Below are 22,602 nucleotides of genomic sequence, written 5' to 3'. Positions count from 1 at the left end.
TCAACGATGAAGTTATGAAAAATTTTCCAGCCAAAATTTCAATGTCTAATATCTCGAAAACAAGCACATTGACCTATATTATATTTTTGCTCTGACATTTGCTTCCTTTATTTATCCCCTATCAATATATACCAGTGTTATGAAAAGCTTGTAATTTGAAAATGAGAAGAGAACTTTCCTAAACTTAGTACACATATTTCAAATGATTGTGACTAAATTAGGACTGACAATTTGTTGAAAGTTCCCCAATTGCACAAAAAATATTCTTACTAAGATTAAGCAATTTCCCAGAAAAAATAGTTTTCTTATCTGATCTTACTTCATGTAAACGTGATACTAATTCATTGTCTCCACCCAGACAGTCTTTAGCACAGAACCAAGAATCAAAATCATCTGCTGAATTGAAAACATCAGGCAACAGGAAGTTCAACAAGGCCCATAACTCATGCAAATTATTCTGTAGAGGTGTTCCTGTCAACAGTAGTCTGTTTGCTGATTTAAATTCTCTCACAATCTCTGATAGCTGAAAAGGAAAGAGTCATAGAATGATGCATTGTGGGGCCCTACTGTTTTAAACATTAAGTTAGTCCAAATGTAATTTATGAGGAGGTTGACGCAGAAATTTAAATTGAGTAATGAGAACAAAAGTTCAATTTCTGTATGGGCTCACTATATGCTGATGTATTTTTAATTTGAATGCAAAGTTTATTATAAAATCATGATGCATCTTGGGATACTAGACGAAAACATTTTGATTGGTCCAGATGTAATTTATGTGTCTGCTCACTATGGTGATGTGTTTTTGGTTTGTATACAAAGTGCAATGTAAAAATGAAATGCATTGTGGACAGGGGTCGAAATTAGAGCTGGTCCGGTGTCTGAGACCAGTAGAAATTTGCGTTGGACCAGTAGAAATTTGTCAATTAAAATCACTGATTGCATTTGTTAACAAACACAGTTACCTGTGAAATCAATTACACAGTACTGGGGGGTAATAAATATTAAAATTGATCAAGTTAATTAATATCTCAAGTGAGCTTCCTTCACAAAATGTGAACATTTTTGAAAGGAGTTGAACTGAATGAATAAAAAAAGTAAAATAAAAGTAAACATCTATCATTTATATTAGTGTTTGTCAAATGATATGTAATTATTACAGGACCAGTAAATTTGGAGCCGGACCAGTAGATTTTCAGTCCACTGGTCCAGCTGGCCAGTACACAAAAAATTTCTAAGGGTTCCACGGAACCCAGTGTCTCGTCTACTTTTGCTGTTAATCGCAGACTCAACAAAAATGAGGAAAAACATCAATAAAAATTTCCCTCTCGATACTGTCTTTTGATTGAAAGAAGCTTCCAAGTTTGGTAAAAAATCCAGGATAGTTTATGAATCTTATAAATGTTTTATAAACTTTAACTGCAGACTGTATGTAATGTTAACTGGAAGAAAAACTAAGTCCATTTATAAGTAAAATACGGAAAAAGTGAATTTTTTTTTTTACAAAATTTACTTCTGAATAATATCTTATGATCAGAAACAAGCTTTTGTCTAAGTTTGGTAGAAATCCAGGATAGTTTAAGAACATTATAAAAATTTCAAAAATTTTAACCACAGAATGAATGTTTTGTTTCTGGCAAAAAAACTAAGTCCATTTATAAGTAAAATACGGAAAAGTGGAAATTTATTTTTACAAAATTTTCTTCTTGATACTATCTTATGATCATACACAAGCTTCTGTCCAAGTTTGGTACAAATCAAGGATAGTTTATGAAAGTTATTAAAATTTTAAAAACTTTAACCACAGAGTGAATGTAATGTTTCCTCGCAGAAAAACTAAGTCCATTTATAAGTAAAATACGGAAAAAATGTAATTTTATTTTTACAAAATTTACTTCTGGATACTGTCTTATGATCATAAACAAGCTTCTGTCCAAGTTTGGTAGAAATTCAGTATAGTTTAAGAAAGTTATTAAAATTTCAACAAGAGTGCACACGCTGAAATGTCTCGCCTTCTATACTAATCATTGATATTATGTTGATAGTCCTAAGTATAAAGCTTTATTACAACTGTCTCATAAACTTAACATTAACCAAGATAACTAAACAAAGACCAATGAACCATGAAAATGAGGTCAAGGTCAGATGAACCATGCCAGGCAGACATGTACAGCTAACAATGCTTCTATACAACATATATAGTTGACCTATTACTTATAGTTTAAGAAAAATAGACCAAAACACAAAAACTTAACACTGTGCAATGAACCGTGAAAATGAGGTCACGCTCAAAAGAAACCTGGGATACTGACATAAAAATCATAAAATATTTCCATACACCAAATATAGTTGACCTATGGCATATAGTATTAGATGAAAAGACAAAAACTCAAAAACTTAACTTTGACCACTGAACCATGAAAATGAGGTCAAGGTCACATGACATCTGCCTGCTAGACATGTACACCTTACAATCATTCCATACAACAAATATAGTAGACCTATTGCATATAGTATGAAAAAACAGACCAAAACACAAAAATTTAACTATAACCACTGAACCATGAAAATGAGGTCAAGGTCACATGACATCTGCCCGCTAGACATGTACACCTTACAATCATTCCATACAACAAATATAGTAGACCTATTGCATATAGTATGAAAAAAACAGACCAAAACATAAAAATTTAACTATAACCACTGAACCATGAAAATGAGGTCAAGGTCAGATGACACCTGCCAGTTGGACATGTACACCTTACAGTCCTTCCATACACCGAATATACTAGCCCTATTGCTTATAGTATCTGAGATATGGACTTGACCACCAAAACTTAACCTTGTTCACTGATCCATGAAATGAGGTCGAGGTCAAGTGAAAACTGTCTGACAGACATGAGGACATTGCAAGGTACGCACATATCAAATATAGTTATCCTATTACTTATAATAAGAGAGAATTCAACATTACAAAAAATCTGAACTTTTTTTTCAAGTGGTCACTGAACCATGAAAATGAGGTCAAGGACATTGGACATGTGACTGACAGAAACTTCGTAACATGAGGTATCTATATACAAAGTATGAAGCATCCAGGTCTGCCACCTTCTAAAATATAAAGCTTTTAAGAAGTTAGCTAACACCGCCGCCGGCGCCGCCGCCGCCGGATCACTATCCCTATGTCGAGCTTTCTGCAACAAAAGTTGCAGGCTCGACAAAAACTTTAACCACAGAGTGAATAATTGTGGACGCCGACGACGACGACGGAATGTAGTCTCGCTTAGTCTCGCTTTTTCAACTAAAGTTGAAGGCTCGACAAAAAGCTTAAATTTGACCCCTGAATGAGGAATACTTCTGTTATAAACATTTTAATTGGTCTAAAATTGTAATGCATTGTGGGATATTACTGTTTTGATAATTCTGATATAATTTACAAGGAGGCTGAAACTGCATAACTAACATAAATAAAACAGAAAGTTGGTCCACTTTGCTTGTGTGTTTTTAACTAGTATATATACAAAGCGCTTTTTAAACTGTTGCATAAATACAAATGTATTGAAATTGGGAAGTTTGTTATTTGTTTTTAAACACATCTTCAATTTTTTGCTGACCTCTGCTGTCTTTATGGACAGTTTTTTTCACGTGTATTTTGATTGTCAGACATTTTCAACATGGTAGATTTTTTGGGGGGAGGTGAAGAAATAGAAACAATGATGATACTAAATACATTGAAAACCATGTGTGATACAAACACCTTAATCAGAAACCATAATCTCAAAAGCACTTTCATAATATCAAAACAATAACATGAGTACGAAATTTACATACATAACTACTGATGCCATCACTGTTCAGGAAAAATTTAAAACTTATTGGGAGGAATTTTATGCTATTTTTTTTAATTATTGGATATTTTCTCCAGGGAGAAAAGCCGAATTTCAAATGTAATTTGAGGCAAACTGGATAACCATACCTTTGATTTTTCATTCTTAATCCTGTGAGCTTCATCAATCACTATGTATCGCCAGTTGAATTTTTTAAACACTGATTTTTCTCTGATACACATTTCATATGACGTAATACACACGTCCCACTCTCCTGGCATCATAACATCTCTGATAAATACACTCTAAAAATAGAAATTATGTCAACATACACATATACTGTGAATTTGTTTTAAATAGTTTTAATTTTTCTTTAGAAGCTGATCAAACAACAAATCAACTTTCCAATTCTTTGATTTATAATTAAAAACACTTTACCACAAAGAAAATAAATTGGTAATGTGTGTCCATAGACAGATGATGCCACTGCTTGCATATATCATTATATAGACATAACTCAAGAACAGTTTAAAGTGACATTACCTAAATTTTCCTAGATGGAGATAAAAATATGAATTTCAAAATAAATTTGTTAAATGTTTTGACAAATTTACAATTTTCTACAGGAATATATATGCATTGAAATAAACCATGAAATGTAATATCCACGAAAATACAAGTTTTCCTCAATCCCTAAAAAATTGGTACCCATGAAAATAAATAAATCTAGAATAATCCATACCCTTTCATCTTGGTTTCCAGTCAGGCAGACGGCTGTCATTGATGGACACCAACGTTTGAATTCGGCCATCCAATTGGACAGTGTAGATTTTGGAACTATAACTAAATGTGGAGATGGTGTGTGTCTATAATGCTTCATGTATCCTAGTAAGGATATAGTCTGTAGAGTTTTTCCTAGACCCTGAAAAAAATGGAGAAAAAATATACATTTTTAGCAACAATGAGTCCAAGTAGAGTTTTACTAGACCCTAAAAAAAAGTGGAGAAAAAAAAATAAAACATTTGCATAATTTGTCCTAGTAATGATAGTCTGTAGAGTTTTTCCTAGACCCTGAAAAATTTAAAACATATCATTAACTCCTAGACATCAATATTAAATAGTTCTGTACAAACAAAGAGATTATTTCAAATAGAGCAAGCTGAAATCTGTTTCTCACCTGCAATTAATTGTTGTTGTCAGTCTAAAAAAGTTAATTTATTCCTACTGATGCTATTTCTACATCATGAATATTACTTCCACCCCAGATTGTATGCAAAGTGAATTCTGAGTTTATACATGTAGGTCCCAGACTTTTTTATTCAAAGATGGAATTAAGTTTTTGAAATCCAAAAAGTCCTGAGCAGTTCCACTCCTGCAAGTTATTTAACATCAGTTCCATCACTTTCCAAGGTGGACATAAACATGAAAGTCTTAGCACTTTTTACCTGCAATATCAATTTTCAACCCATCCTGGTATTCAAGGGTTCACTGTAAAAAATGGTAATGGAATGAACTACGAAGTGGCAACATTTGATCTCATTATCTTGCGGCTCTTTCACCAACAATTATACAACTAGAATAACTGTAAAGTAAGTTATTTTCATGGGTGTAAAATTTCACTTAATTTTCATTTAATAAGGTATACAAAATATTTTGACAGATTCAAACTTTTATCAATACCTTTGCATGTACACTCTGACATTGGTTGAATTTATTTTGGCGATTTTGTTCTATCTGTGAAAATCAACACCCCACAAAAATAACCCACTATACATTATCTGTAAATAATAATGAAACGTTTACTAGATTTTATAAGGTATCGAAATATGAGTCTTGCTTAAGTTTTACTTTTATGACAAAATCTGCCTAGCAAAATCAACTTCAACCTACCATTTCATCAGCTAATATACCATTTATACCATGTTCATACAATGATATCATCCAGTTCAGACCTCTTATCTGGTAGTCTCTCATCTCACCTGATTTAATGTCTGAAAAAATAAACTCGCTATGATAAATATTTTATAAATTGTTAACAATTCCCTATTTAGGGGGTATTTGCATATTTTCCTTATACCTAACAATTAGATTACACACAATACCTTCTTCAAATTGCTTACATGATGTAGGTTCCCTTTTTGCATATTCATTATACCCATAGTTCCTTATTCAAATTGATTACAAGACGGAAAAATCCTATTTGAATTTATATTCAGGGTTGAGATCTCACAAAACATGTTTAACCTCACTGCCTTTTTGTGCATGACCCAAGTCCGGAGCCTTAAGTCTACTAAAGTAAGTCTTGAATTGTTTTTTTTTTAAATTTCAGTTCAAATATATATGTTTTATAGTTTAGTGTGAAGTCCATTTTTGGATGAACTAGTACACATTTTTGTTTAGGGGCCAATGAAACCCTGATTCCAATTGAGAGTTTTCTTAGGTCAGGTTGTTATACACATTCCTTGTTTCCATTCTCAATCTTCATCATCATACCTATTCATTAGATTACCCATAATTCCTTATTCTGACCAGAACATTATTGGACTTTTTACTTTCTACCAGTAATTTGGCTTAGATTACCCATAATTCCTTGTTCCAACTACTTACAAGATGGAGATTCCTCAAATCTGACCAGAACATTATTGGACTTTTTACTTTCTGTCAGTAATTCTGCTTAGATTACCCATAATTCCTTGTTCCAACTACTTACATGATGGAGATTCCTCAAATCTAACCAGAACATTGTTGGACTTTTTACTTTCTGTCAATAATTCAGCATCCTCTTCTTCTTCCGTTCTTCTATGTCTATGACTGAAAGTAAAAACCAGATAAAAATATTTTCAATTCAAAATTTGTTACGTACAATTATTATTGTGATTTTGCCATGGCCAATCAAAAAGTGGGATAACAATAAAAGCTAGAAACAAATATATGTGTCAATTTCAGTATGTGAGTTCTTGTTATTGTCATAATTTGCAAAGATAAAAACCTCACGATTTATTTCTGAATTTGCAGTAGTTACTTCCCTTTATTAATTTAAAATAGGTAAGTGTAGTTGATTGCAATCTATTGAGGCAACCTTTTTATCTCTATGGAGAAAATGAAGTGCTATCAGTACTTAGGTTATCTGAACAGGGTCTTACTTTCTTTTCTTCTTATAATAATACATCTTTTTGGTAAATTGTAATTCTATCACAATTAAAATTACTGGAGACTTTTATTGGCGGGTTCTGTATTAAGCTTAAAATAAAATCAGAATCTTTTTTTAAAGATGAACGCTTAAAAATGTATGTATAATTATTATCAACTATGGTCATAAATGTTTTGTGCAGTTTAAGAGCTTAAGAAACTCTAGTCAACTGAAAATCCTTACTCTCCTATTGCAGATGACTTGGATTTTTCCGTAGGTTTCGCCAAAGGTCGACCTGGTTTCATTTTCAAAGGACTTGTTGGTGTTTTACTCTTCCCGACTCCGACACCAGTCTGCATAAAGTGAGCAAACAACTCAGTTTGTTTGAGCAAAAACTCAAATCTGTTGCCTTGGTCAGTAGCCTGTTTTAAAAGAAAATTATGTTAATTTTTACATGTAGCGTTATCATTTATAAGTGTTGCTTGTTTCTTCTACAGATTAGACAGCGATTTTGCTAGCGCTCATCATTTGAAAACCGTTTTTTATTTTTACGAAACGGTTTTCAAAATGACGAAAGAATTCCAAATCAATTTAGTCACTTAAATTTGGAAAGTGCAAAAATATTTTGGCATTAAATAACTAAAAATCTACTTGTCTTCATGTCTCTGACAAGTTTATGACCTTCAACTAATTAAAATTTACAAACAAGAATGTGTCCCCGGTACATGAATGCCTCATTGGCACTATCATTATCTATGTTCAGTGGACCGTGAAAATGGGGGGAAATCTCTAATTTGGCATTAAAATAAGAAAGATCATATCATAGGGAACATGTGTACTAAGTTTCAAGTTGATTGGACTTCAACTTCATCAAAAACTACCTCGATTAAAAATTTTAACATGAAGCGAGACAGATGGACAAACGGAATGACGGATGAACAGACCAGAAAACATAATGCTTGTCAGATGGATCAATAATCCTCATAAACTTCTATAATTGACCATCATAATAATCTATTGCAGTTAAATCAGTGGTTGCTCTTTAGTTTATTTTCCATACACTCTAGGTGCCCTTTATAGATTTTTGCACGCTCTAGCCTCTAGATCATAAGATGCCCTTTTTTCACTTATGTTAACATATCCTTTTAGGGAGAAACTAAATGTTGACCTGTCATGCCTGTACTGTAGTAATGTTATAATAACTGTAACACAGTATGATATAGTATTTATAGAGTAATGTTATTTAAATTTTACTCCTTATATATTGTAGGGTATATAATTATATGATTACATCATTGTTGAATAAACAATAATAAAGGACCCTAGATTAAGATGAAATGGACTTGTTATTATTTGATTGTCCAATATCACCTTTTACACGTATTGTTGTAATTCCTCATGTTTATTCAAACTGCTTTGGTGCGTCCCTCAATTCATACCTGTCTTCATGATCAGTTGTCTTATTTTGAAGTTATCAGAATTTATTTGCTTTCGGATGAGCAAAGCCAAGGAGAACATATCAGGAGCCTGTAATTCAGTAGTTATCGTTTGTTAATGTGTTACATAATTGTTTTTCATTAATTTTTTTATATAAATAAGGCTGTTAGTTTTCTCGTTTGAATTGTTTAACAGTGTCATTTCAGGGCCTTTTATAGCTGACTATCCAGTATGGGCTTTTTTCATTGTTGAATGATGTACGGTGACCTTTAGTCATACCTGTCAACTGACCCGGATTCTGCGGGTGTGACCCGAGATTTTCACAATTCTGAGGGATCACCCGCCGGGTCATTGAAATAACCCGGAAATTCCGAAAATGACCCGATTTCACCCGTATTTCTTAGCCTTGAGATTGATTTTCTGAAGTAAATTATTCCTTTGAAATACCGGCAAATTCGTAATTCTGCCATGAACATGCAGTTCATCTAGCTATGTAAACTGTCAAATTAAGTGACCCATTAAGTGCATGGCTTCACTTGACAGTTTTGGTGTCAAACACACTGTTGATTAACACCAATTACCTTAGCTTTAGGTCGTAAATAAATTGCCCTGTTGTTTTACAAAGATATTTCAACTAAGAGTTACTTCCCCTTATTTGTCACCATTCAAAATTATTCCTTATATTTACGTTTTATGGGTGAAAAAGATTAAATCATAATAATATAAAATTCAAATACATATTGAAAAATAACTTTTTATTATTTTTATACCTTTATACAATTTAAAAAAAAAAAGTTGCAAATTATTTTTTACATTTATACTTCCTTTAACTGTATTACTATATTTTATCATAGTCTAATTTCCTTTTCAATTGAGAGATGAATGTTCATACATGTAATACCTCTACATGGTATGTTTAAAGGCTAGTTGTCTCATTTTAAAATTACATTTGAAAAATAAATCTTAGACGATGACAAAAAGTAAAGGACATAAGACTGTGATACACAAGTTTATAAAAATCATTAAAAGTGTAATGAAATAATAATAAATAAGATTTAAAATGACTTAACCAAGTGAACATGCATTGATGTTTTGGTATCTTTGATATACATTATAAGAAAATGTACCATAAATACTGAAATTCAGCTAGAAAAAGTTCGTACGCCTTATGACCTGAGATTTGATTCTTCAATGCAGGTCATGACCTGCATTTTCATCGTCACAGGTTGACAGGTATGCCTTTAGTTGTTAATTTCTGTGTGATTTTGGTCTCTTATGGACAGTTGTGTCATTGGCAATCATACCACATCTTCTTTTTTATATAATAATGTTTGCTCCTCTAGATGCATCAGGAGCATAACATTTTAGGCAATACTTACAATTTTAGCTTCAAATTGTGCATTTTCCTGAGGATTCCTCACTTTAGGTGGAGACTTAAGTAGAACTGTTGGTTCAATGGTTGGCTGAAATAGAAAATTAAATAGATTGTGTTTAATTGTACAGGCTTCAAAACATCTGACCACACAAAATACAGAAACACAATTGTACTGAGAGTGGAATTAAACACCAATCAATCACTTTTTATGATATTGATAGTAAAGGCATATGTAATTTTAAAAGTAGGGTCAGTAGGTAAGGATTTCTATTCTTATTAGCAAGGTATACATTGTACGTTATTGCTTGAAAAATATCTTAGTCATTAATTCTTATTGATACTTGCTTCACTTTTTTCCAAAATAGTAATTATTCATCATGTTGATCATATAAATTTTAATAAAACTCCTATTGCAGGTGTTTGTCAGAATCCCCTATTTTCCAGTCAAAAAAGCACATGAATGTCAACAATCAACATATGATATGTTATACATGTAGCCAAGCTTTTATGTAGAAAGTATGGGATTTAATCATGTTTATTAGTCAATCAAAATTTGATTAATCATTGTCTCTTGTGATTATTAGGCATTGCAACCATGCATAATTTAAACTTGTAATATTCGAGTCATATTCCTTTGCCTGCAAGTAAGAATTGTAGAAATACAGATCTATTTTCATTTGCAAAATGTAACCCTTTTTTTTTTAATCGTTACATGTATTTAATAACTTTGTTTTTTATTTCAAACTAAACTTATTGTTTTGAAGATGACAGAAATTAATCATCCATTTGAATATTCATTCTTCAATGTTCTTATTTGTTTTATTTTTTCAGTTTGTTTACACAAGATATTAAACATCCATTTAATGTACATATATATATTATGTAATTGATTTAATAAAATGTATTTAAAAAAAAAAGTACATGGACGATGCATTTTCACAAGTATGCCATTACATCTTTTCAAGGTACATGTTTCATCCCATGGAAGTTGCGTCCTGCATTCTATATTTAAATTTACTCAGGCCAAAAAAAATAAATTATTATATGTTTCTTGTTTATGGTTACCAGACCGACCCTATTTTGAGCGCCCACCCTAAGCCATTTTATTTCAGTTGTGAAGTGAAAAATAAACTGAACTCGTGTTAAAAGTGAAGATAGTGTTGCCTGATGCATCCCAATGTTCATAATCATGAATATGATAGCTGTTTTAAGGAAATTTGCGACTCGTGTGATTAATAAACATTTTGCCGTCATTTTTTCCCAATCAATAACAAAGGGAAATAATCCAATCATTAAAAATACGGGTAACTTCGGCCCATGGCAAGGCAGACTGCAGGAAAAAAAATAAAATGGACATACCGACCTACCTACCATATTTATTTTGATGATGTAACCTTAAACAGATATATTTTTTTTGGCATCACAGGGGTACAATGCTTTTCTGAGTTCTCAGAAATGCAATATGGTACTGAGAACAAGGTTATACACATCAGTTTGTGATAAATCCTGGTACTATACACTCAGTAGTTTGAGATTTGTAAAGTTTTGTAAACACAGACAGTGACACAGCCATTTTTTGTACATTTGTTTTCATGAACCCTAAACCACAAATTATGTCATGATGTACGAGTAAAACAGTTAGGGCTTAAGAAAATTAATTGTTTGGTAATATTTCAATAACAGTTTTACGACAATTTCCCGCAAAAATGCAAATTTTTATATATCAGTTTGTTGTAAAACGTTTTCCACAATTTCTATAAGGCTAATTACAGCTAGTTCCATTGGTTCATCGTTGGTACTTTCAGCCTCTGAGTCAGACATGGTTTGTTTGATCTATACTCAGACTAATTGCTAAAATATATGCTGTTTTCTTTGTCGTTTCGAATCACCGGCAAAATTTGCGCTTTGCCGGAAGTTAAAATGACGCTTGCGCAATTGTTATGGAAAATGCTAAAATATATCCCTTTACTCTGACCTTAGAATTAGACCCAGAATTGAACATTTGTTTTTTGTTTATTTTTTGCTTTGCATACCTTAAAATTTAGTTATTCACAACTATAATAGACTCGGTTGGATAAATAATTTTACAATTGCAACAGACATTAGTCTAATTTATGTCTGTACGTAGATCCCTCCTTTATTTGGAGTACGTGACCTGGTCAATTCGGTACCTATACTATATTCCTAATGCACCTTGTCAAATAGGCACCTATTTAAAGTTATTTCGCCATTTAATATTAAAACTGCCATCTAATATTATTTTTCCCGTTTTTTTTTCTTTATATCCGAGAATAGTTTTCTGACGTTTTTTTTTTGTATATTTTTTTGCCAAAATTACAATTTCAAAGAATTATTTTGTGTGACCATGGTGACATTGTTAGTTAAAACTCAGCACATGTACACTGTGTCTAAACTATCCCGGTAAAAAGTGTGAACTCAATGATATCTGATGTTCGGAACTGTGATGGAACATCAACAGACAGACGGAAAAAGTAGGTATTTGTGCACTATTTGTTTATGATATCCAAGAGTATAAATACATCCAATTTTCGAATTTGAGGTGCTATATTTTCTGTAATCTTTATAGATTAATGTAGAAATTGCAAAGTAAGATGATGAATTTATAGTGAACCTTGCCTTTAATCTCCTGTTAATTTATACTAATCGTAAAGAAAGGTACGGGACGGAAGATATTTACATGGAGATTGCAAGACTATAGCCACTTTGAAAACCTCACTACTTGTATTTCTGTGCATGGAAATAAATGACAAATAGAAAGACCCGGTGTTATCAGAGTTGTTTACTACACAACGACCCGGTTTTGTATTTGTATAGGACCCGGGTTTTTTTTGGAAACCACAGATGAATTATGAAAAGCAACGATTTCTTTATCTATTGCGGTTTAAAAAAAAAACCCAGACAAAACTCCCCGATGTTGCATGTCGGCCAAAATAAGCATACAAGCGGGATAACCGAAACATGATTTAAAAACTTGATATCCCAATGATGACTGTCAAATCAAATAAAACGAAATGTATTTAAAGTCGTTAAAAAGTATACAATACAGTAAAGAATAAGCTCTTTCGACCTTTTAAACCGACAAAAGTTTGTGGACAAGTTTTGCTAAATGTAGCCAAGTAATTTCAGAGGAGAAGATTATTAATTTTTAATTAATGGAAGACGACGAACGATGTATTGAGAAAAGCTCACCTTTCATTTAGGGTCAGGTTGGCTAAAACCAACAAAGAATTCCAAACAAAATTTCATTGTTCTTAAATTTCATAATTTTGTCTAACAATTCACAATTAAGTTTCACAAACGAGCGGGAAACAAATCAAACATGGGAAAAAAATGTCACCCTTCGTTTTTAGACGAAGTGTCTATTTATACAATAATGCACGCACTAAAATGTAAATTATCGCGCCTGCTTATGATCGTAATTGATTTTATTTTCAAGATAAAAGTTTGACTTAAAGTGTCACATTATAAAGCGCTTCGGACGCAATAAATTATAAAACGTGTTGTTTTCCATTTTTTTACATCACTGGGTCGATACCTCTGCTGGTGGACTATCAGTCCCCGAGGGTATCATCAGCTCAGTAGTCAGTGCTTCGGTACTGACATGATTTAACAAACTATACTAAAATTGTCTGTTTATAAATTTTGAAATTATTATGAAACTAAGGTTTCAACTCCCTCAGGCAAAGTTGGCTTTAGATGAATTTGGCTATTTATTTTAGGTATTTTTGACATAAAGCTCTTCAACGATTTTCGGTACTTATACATCTTCGGATTTCAAATGTTTGGCTTTGAGCGTTCCTGATGAAGGTAAATCCAGAAAAGCGCTTCGGACGCAATAAATTATAAAACGTGTTGTTTTCCATTTTTTTACATCACTGGGTCGATACCTCTGCTGGTGGACTATCAGTCCCCGAGGGTATCATCAGCTCAGTAGTCAGTGCTTCGGTACTGACATGATTTAACAAACTATACTAAAATTGTCTGTTTATAAATTTTGAAATTATTATGAAACTAAGGTTTCAACTCCCTCAGGCAAAGTTGGCTTTAGATGAATTTGGCTATTTATTTTAGGTATTTTTGACATAAAGCTCTTCAACGATTTTCGGTACTTATACATCTTCGGATTTCAAATGTTTGGCTTTGAGCGTTCCTGATGAAGGTAAATCCAGAAAAGCGCTTCGGACGCAATAAATTATAAAACGTGTTGTTTTCCATTTTTTTTTTTTTTTTTTTTATAAGTTATATGGTTCGCTACTGACCACCTACGGATCCATAGAGGGTTATTAAAATTAAAATCCATAGGGGGTTAGGAGGCCGAGTCCCCCATGGACTTTATACACCCTCTATGGATCCGTATGGGGTCAGTAGTTAACCGTATAACGAATTTATCGCACGCTAGACTTTTACTGCTGCGTTTTGTTGAAAAATAATCTATGAAACACAACAACATTAATAGATGACGTCACAATTAACGCGTCACGAACCCCTTACGGTCTCATAGGGGCCACCACGTGACGGCGTTAAACAAATCACAACGTGATAATTTACCTGCGGTGCTATAAAAACTTAACTTTGTTTAATAAACCATTAAAAAAAAGTAAAGGTCAGATGAAACCTGCCTGACGGACTTTGACACATTTCAATCATTAATACAAAAAAAAAAACACCCTCAACTTTCACCAATTAACCAAGAAAATAAATTGATAAAAAAGTCATGTGCACAAATGCAATTCGAGCAAATAAAGTTTACCGGTATTGCTTATGGTATTAGAGGAGATAAAGACTAGAACTCGAAATGTTCACATTGATCATAGTTATCAACCATTAACAGTGTGAAATTCAATTGATAAAATTTACAGCTATTTAATTTTTGTTAGCAAATCGCAGAACTACTAAAATGTGGACAAGGGCAATGGAAATATGACATATATATATATATAAATATATGCAAAAGTATAGTACAGTCAGGTTTTCTAACTTCTCAAATATGAAGCTTCGCTGATGTGCCTTTTTTATTATTATTTTTTATATATATAGAATAATAAGACGGAATACGATTTAATTATATAACACCAGTGCCTGATCAAGACGGCGTATAGGTTGAACCCCACCCCTCCAACATTTGATGACCCAAAAGATATTTTATCATGTTTTCGCGCCTTTTTAGCGTAAAGTTATCAAACAAATGTTCACCACGCTACACTCGGTGGTACTATAATCTGTTGAAATTACGACCACTTTGAAAAATCCTGAATCCGCCGATATATACATTGTCAATAATAAACTTACCAACGTCAATGTATGATAATCATAACACAATGACCAGATAAAAGAATGGTTTATTTATAAAACTATTAATAAAATATCCAGTTTTGCATTTTCTGGATGGCTTGAGTCTATTATACTAATTTACACTTAGACTAATACGTAATAATTACGAGATATAAAAAGATTTTGAACACATGATTATCGTCATCCTTTGCTCCGCATGAACATTTCCTTTTCTATGGCGGACCTGCATTCAAGTACATTTGTCTTAGTATTATGCCCTTTATAGCTTGTGGTTCGAAGGCTCCGTGTTAAAGGCCGTACCTAGACCTTTAATGGTTTCCTTTTATAAATTGTAACTTGGATGGCGAGTTGTCTCATTGTCACTCATACCACATCTTTCTATATCTAATTACAGTGACTATTTAGTCTTAAGAAAGATATTTAAAACAATCATAGGAAAGATTATACCCCTAGGTACAGTAGGATACTTATTAAGAAAAACTATCCTGTTGTGCAATTATGGTTGCTACGCAAAATACAAGTTGCTCACACAGGACAGCAAGCTATAAAGGGCCACAACATTACTAGTGTAAAACCATTCAAACGGGAAAACCAACGGTCTAATCTATATAAAAACGAGAAACGAGAAACACTTATAAACCACATCAACAAACGACAACCAATGAACATCAGATTCCTGACTTAGGACAGGTGCAAACAATTGCAGCGGGTTTAAACCTTTTTAATGGTACATAATCTATATAGAAAGCAAGAAACGAGAAAAACTTATAAACCCCACCAACAAACGACAACTACTGAACACCAGATTATATTCGTTCATAAAATACTTGAAATAGTATGGTTGCTACGCAAAATATTCTGTGTTAACTGTTCCTAAGCATAATGTTGAAGGGAACAGAAAACCTTAACGATCACCCCAGCTTTTGGTGGGGTTTGTGTTGCTTAGTCTTTAGTTTTCTATGTTGTGTTTTGTGTACTGTTATTTGTCTTTTTGTCTTTTTCTTTATAATTAGCCATTGCAAATATCTAAGGAAATAGAAATTGAAAAAGGATATAGTAACCGAATAAGGGAATAGAAACTGAATAAGAAAATGAAAATCGAATAAGGATCCGATATAGAAACCAAAAAAGAAAATGAAAATAGAATAAGGAAAATAAACCGAATTAGGAAATAGAAACCGAATACGGAAATAGGAAACAAAATTTGTGAAAAAAAAGAAAATTTGAGAAAAAAAAAAATATAAAATTGGGGAAAAAATGTTTTTAGCAAAAAATAATTTTGAGAAAAATTTTGAGGAAAAACAATTTCCTAGAAAAAAAATAACTGAAAATTAAAATTGAGTTTCGGACTTTATTCAAAATTTGAATGTCGAAGAAGGAGAAAGGAAACAACATGTGTCTGATACATATATGACACAATAAATTTGATCAATGATACTGTAACAATGTAAATACAAAATCAATAAAATAAGGGATGAATAAATCGCTTTGAAATATGACCATTGAACTCAGAAACAGCAGCTTGCCCATACAATAAGGGAAACGACAAAAAAGAGAAATAACAATATCAAAATTTAAGAAAACTTAAGGTTCACCAGCTTGAATGGAAGTGGATAATGTTCTTTGACTCCTAATTGTGGGGTTCAACAGTCATCACCTGGTTTGCTTTGCGCGTTTGTAGCGATATCTCTGATTTAATCAACATTATATTGTTATTAATTGGCGTCCAAGTACATGTACATTACTTATATCGGTATCATGAGTTGACCAAAGCATATCTGTTGACTTGTAGCAAAACATATGGAGTATATGTTTCGACTTATAGCTAGCAATCAATTCCAATTATTTTGATGACAGTGTCTTTCACATTCTATTATAGATCAGAGTACGGTCTTCAGCAAGAAGCGTTGGTTCACGCGGAACAGAAAGCTATAAAGGGACCCAGAAAATGACTAGTGTGAAACCATTCAAACCAACTGTCTAATCCGTATAAAGAAAAAACGAGAAACGAAAAACATTAATGAACCACATCAACAAACTACAACCGCTGAACATCAGGTTCCTGACTTAGGACAGGTGCAAACAAATGCAGCAATTTTAAACGTTTTGATTGGTACCAACCTTCACCCTTACCTAAAACAATAGTCTAATATCACAACACAGAAAAACTTGATCCGAAATAAGATAGTGAGATGCAACTGTAAATTAAACTCGTCCTTCGAAGTGACAGGTTTGCGGATAATCATGAAGTCTTCGCTTTATGACGTCCTTGATTTTGCCTGGGAAACTAACCATTTTCAGACATAGCAATACATTACGTTCGTAAAACAGTCGTTTTTGGTGATACATTTTCTTTCAAAGATCCAAAGAGGGCCTTAGCCATGTAAAACATAAATATAGATATGACAAAATATTTATAAATTTTTATGAAGCATCTATAGAAATATTGATTACTTTGGTAAATAAAGGCAACAGTAGTATACCGCTGTTCAAAACTCATAAATCCAGGGACAAAAAACAAAATCGGGGTAACAAACTAAAACCGAGGGAAACGCATTAAATATAAGAGGAGAACAACGACATAACACCGAAACGTAACACACACAGAAACGGACCAAGCATCAGACAAAACACCACGAGAATAACAAATATAACAAGAAAACCAAATACATGAATTTGGGATAGACGATAGACAATTTGCCATTTGATTTGTCTTTTAATGAAATGATTCAGACAAAGGAAGTATAAAAATAAATACTTTCTGAACCAGTTTTATTTATATATATCATGTACACAAAAAGACATATATCAAATTTATTTGTGAAAATTTAAAGAAATGTTCGATCTCATTAACTGGTTATATAAGAATGTTTGACCAATGGTATAGCTGACAACGCGTGCTGCTACCAACTGTGTATACACGTGTTTTAAAAATGTATACATGTTATTAGTATAATGGTTTACTTGTATAAATAGTTATTTGGACGAAGAGTTGTCTCATTGGCACTCACACCACATCTTCCTATATTTATTAATTAATTTACCAATGACAAACAAAATAGTAAAATCACAAAAATACTGAACTCCGAGGAAAATTCAAAACAGAAAGTCTCTAATCAAATGGCAAAATCAAAGGATATAACACATCCAACGAATGGACAAACACTGTCATATTCTTGAACGGCATAACAATTGAAAGCCGTATGAAAACCCCAATCTTAGTATTGCACTGTTGTACTTTGTATCTGGAAACAATATTAAGGAGTGAATAAAAGCTGTTCTCGCGGATACGATGTCTCCTAACATTTGAAAACTTATCCCTAGGATATGGTAACAGTTAGCTATTGATACTCGAAATGATATAAGATAGTTGTTGTCTATAGTCAGCTGTAAATCACGGATAGCATCCCAGTATTGTCTGCTATTTTTAAATGATAATGACATATAAAACGAAGGAAATGAGCATATATTACTGGAGTCGTTGGACATTGTATAATCATTTGTAACTCAATTGGTATTATCTCGGAGTTTGTAGTAGTTACATCATCTAATATGAGAAGTTTCCACACCTGCACGTGAGTCATCTTCCTAAATAAGGGTAAATTGAATAGCTCATAATGAATGTCGGAAAAAGTCATCCCTTTTTGAAGTTTTTCCGGTGTACATTTTAATAGGGAATACCGGACGATATAAAGAACTGTATTGTAATATTTTCTCCTGTAAAAAAAAAGAAGCTAACATCAGCCATCCTGAAACAGCGTCATGACGTGTGTTCAGTAGAAGTGTACTTATATAAGTATTGTATTGCGTATAAGTATATTTATTACCGGATATATCCTCAAATGGTATTAAATGTCCACATCGGCAACATTAATTTGGGATACAGTATGTGTACAGGTATTTGATTTTTGAACTCTTACTTAACAATACGTTGTATATCCCTTTTTTCAAAAGAAAATAAAATATATTGACCCTGACAAAAATGATGCTGTGGATAAAAGTAATTCAACGCTATTGACATCTATACTATTAAACGAGAAGACCTCATTTTGTGTGTCGCTTCTCTTCCTTCCACAATAAAAGAATCATCATGCCTCTGTGTTCTTTAGGTAACATGCATAGTCGCATTTGTCATCCATTCTTATGATAATTCAGATTGAGTTATTTTGGGAGAAAAACGACAAAATAGATGTCCGGATATTGTTTCCGTTATCAGACTGACTTTTAGTCCTAGATAAGACTTCCGGTTTTAAACATTCACAAGAATAACCAATCGTATGATAGATTACAAAAATGAAAAACAAATAAGCCAATCAGAGCGTTCTCAATATCATGGTTTTTAGATCGCAAGAACCACAACTATTATACCTCCTTAGAGACAATTATGTTTTCGCGTTTATCCACCTGTAAACTACGATTATACTACTATGATATACAGAGACTCTCTGTATTCTGTCTACTTTTTTCTGAAATGTTTACTATCTAAGGGGTCATACCATTTGCATATATATATTGAAATAAGTAAAAGTTTTTAACATGCGGAAACAAGAATGTGTCCATAGTATACGGATGCCACATTTACATTTACTATGCTTAGTGGACCGTGAAATGGGGTAAAATCTCTAATTTGGCATTAAAATTAGAAATATCATATCATAGGGAACATATTTACTAAGTTTCGAGTTGGTTGGACTTCAACTTCATCAAAAACTACCTCGACAAAAACTTTAACCTGAAGCGGGACAGACGGACGGACGAACGAACGGACGAACAGACTAGAAAACATAATTCCCATAAATGGGGCATAAAAATTTATTGTTGAAAGTGAAAGTAGTGATTTGGCCAAAATGAAAGTAGGGTAGAGATTAGAGTGAGGCAGGACTTATTCGGGACGTCGGGATCGGGTGTTTTTAAGCTCGGGATTTCGGGATTGATCTTTACGGGATGCGGGAAATTTTGTTTTTAGTTTCGGGATGTCGGGATATGAATTTTGTTAAAATACGCACGTCGGGATTTCATGTGTTTAAGCCCGGGATTTCGGAATCAGGGCCACTCAGACTACGCCTCAAATGAGCTTTAGTCATTTATACGAGATTCAAATCCTACCATGGCATGTTAATAGGCCTGCACTCAAAAGGAAAAGCACTGATTGATTGTCCTAGAAGCACATTTTATTAGAGTCATAATTGTCTATAAGCAGTTTCATTTATTTCATGTTTGAAGCGGTGCACATTTTAATTTAATTTGACTTTTACCAAAAGATGCATTGTCGCAAAGGGGAAGAATAATTGTGATATAAGGCCAGAAACACGAAAAATAATTGAACTTAACAGAAAGGAAACACATAACAGAGAGGGCTTTTTATACCTTATATGAAATTCTCCAGTCATAATATCTTTTACAAAAATGCATCCTACAACAGTTTACAAGCTGTATGTGCCCGCGATTTCGCGGGTGTGTTCTAGTATAAATGACTTAACGAATTATTTATATCCGATTTCAATGCACGGACACTCGCAATTTTAACTGAAAATAAGATACATTGCCAACCATAACTGGTTAGAATATACAACTTTTTAAAAGTGTTTCCTGTGCGTGTCCACATATCTTATTCTCAAATAAATTATTCTCAGGAATGAAATAATGCGGACAAACTCTGTATTCAACTTAATATATAAGTCTTCTGATACATCTCATATAACAAGAAATCAAGTTTTCAGGTTTCCATATTGACGAGGGTAACTCTTCACATATCCAAAACAAAACTATTTTCATGAAATATGAACAAAGCAATTCTTTTTTTTCATCCCTTAGAAGAATTTTCAAAAGTGCATAACATAAAAGTTGTGTATGTGTAAATGAATACATAAGAAGTTTTTCTCCAACTGAAAATGATATTCGCCACTCTAAATCTTCTTGTGAAGATCCTTTTACAAATAATGCCCCGTGATTCACAATAGCCTGTTTGATATCGTCGCTCGGCCATGAATTATTTGATCCTGTTATCCATTGTTTTGCGGGTGTTATCCATAATTTACTATGTAAACAGTAAGCAACATCCAGTAATCCATCTCTGTCGGATATGCAGGGCCCATGCACAGTTTGTACAGTAAAAATTACGACCTATCTGGTAACAATATTTCAAGATTGTAGGGTCATTACTGTGCACAAGACGTAACTTAGTGAAACCGGGCTGTGTATTTTCCATGTCCAATGTAAAATAAGTTTTAATAGCATTGAAATAAACATTAGTACCTTCACAAACTTCAAATAATTTTGAAACCAACATAACATCTAAATCACTTCCTCCCATCATTAGTCCCTCTCCTAAACTTCCACTGGCTATTAATGTCCATGTATTGTTGCTTTGTAAATTATCTCTGGCAGCGCTCATCATTCTAATTGTTTTAACCTTCTTCTCTGATCCAACAATATACCGACAAAGATAATGATACAGAGCTATTGAAGCATTTTGTGTAGCTGTTTCTGTAAATATATTTAGGATTTTCATAAAGCATTGGCGACAGAAAATATTCATTCGTATGTTTAAAGCGTTGGTAACTGAATATATATATTTGTATGTTCAAAGCGTTGATTACAGAATATATCTATTCGTATATCTAAAGAATTGGTTACAGAATGAATCCAATTGTGTGTTTAAAGCATTGATTACTGAATATAGTCATTCGTATGGTTAAAGTGTTGGTAACGAAATGTTGCGCTGTTCAAAGCAACAGTAAATACCTTGACAAAAGAGGGACGAACAGAGGGACAATTGACAAGAATCCCGTAAACTGTGCTTAAAATTAATTGTTATCGTGCACCGTAAACTCACTGTATTTTAGGTGTATGTTTTGTCATTTTTATGAAAGACCTGACGAAAAACTGAATATACAAACGTCCGGTACACTGTGTCCACTTCTCTCTTTGAGAGGAGATTATTTATTTTCTTATACCTCTTCTTTATTAATGACTAGCTATTCTTTTAATCGTAGCATTTTCTTTTCTTTTTAAATAACATATAATTGTTAAATATTATTGCATAATAAATGCATCTTCCGAAGCATGCATACACCTATCTTTCAGCAAAATTGTGAAACATCTCCGTTTGTTTTGTTGGAAAAATAATAAGCTAACATTGACTGCAAAGGAACCGTGTGTAGAATAGAAATCAATGGAATTAAGGGAAAATGTTTTATTCAATAAGTATAACCTGCCATTTTGGATTAAAACTGGATATGCCAAGCCCAGTTGACGGGATTCCCCTTATAACTACTTTCTTTTCTATTTTAAAAAGATAAAATTAAATTGATATTTACAAAAACAAATTAACCTTACCATGACACCTTTTTTAGTTTTTAAAATTAAATGATATAGACATTTACAAATTGTACAGATGGTTGCAGTCTTAACCTGTACAAAAGTTAATTTGGACTAGAATTCAGGGTGTTGTAATATATCCAAAAAAAGGATTTTTAAATCGATTATATGTTAATAAGATTAACGGTACCAATTTTCTTGCA

General features: G+C 32.6%; 1 protein-coding gene across 1 annotated transcript in view; it reads right to left on the bottom strand.

Moving 5' to 3' along the window:
* The window catches only part of LOC143042791 (SWI/SNF-related matrix-associated actin-dependent regulator of chromatin subfamily A member 5-like), a 28,778-nt gene extending 17,090 nt beyond the window's left edge, over positions 1 to 11,688 (bottom strand). The window contains exons 1-8 of the mRNA XM_076215250.1: positions 11,537 to 11,688; positions 9,771 to 9,854; positions 7,198 to 7,376; positions 6,535 to 6,635; positions 5,715 to 5,815; positions 4,567 to 4,746; positions 3,974 to 4,129; positions 320 to 523 (exon numbers count right to left, since the gene is read on the bottom strand). Of these exons, the coding sequence (XP_076071365.1) occupies positions 320 to 523; positions 3,974 to 4,129; positions 4,567 to 4,746; positions 5,715 to 5,815; positions 6,535 to 6,635; positions 7,198 to 7,376; positions 9,771 to 9,854; positions 11,537 to 11,587 (1,056 nt within the window). The 5' untranslated portion in view covers positions 11,588 to 11,688. The remainder of the gene's footprint in view (positions 1 to 319; positions 524 to 3,973; positions 4,130 to 4,566; positions 4,747 to 5,714; positions 5,816 to 6,534; positions 6,636 to 7,197; positions 7,377 to 9,770; positions 9,855 to 11,536) is intronic.
* Between the last annotated feature and the right edge of the window lie 10,914 nt (positions 11,689 to 22,602).

This window comes from Mytilus galloprovincialis, chromosome 8 (genome assembly GCF_965363235.1).
Source record: "Mytilus galloprovincialis chromosome 8, xbMytGall1.hap1.1, whole genome shotgun sequence".
Classification (NCBI taxonomy): domain Eukaryota; kingdom Metazoa; phylum Mollusca; class Bivalvia; order Mytilida; family Mytilidae; genus Mytilus; species Mytilus galloprovincialis.
The sequence above is the reverse complement of the archived record's forward strand: the minus strand, read 5'-3'. Positions and strand labels throughout refer to the sequence as shown.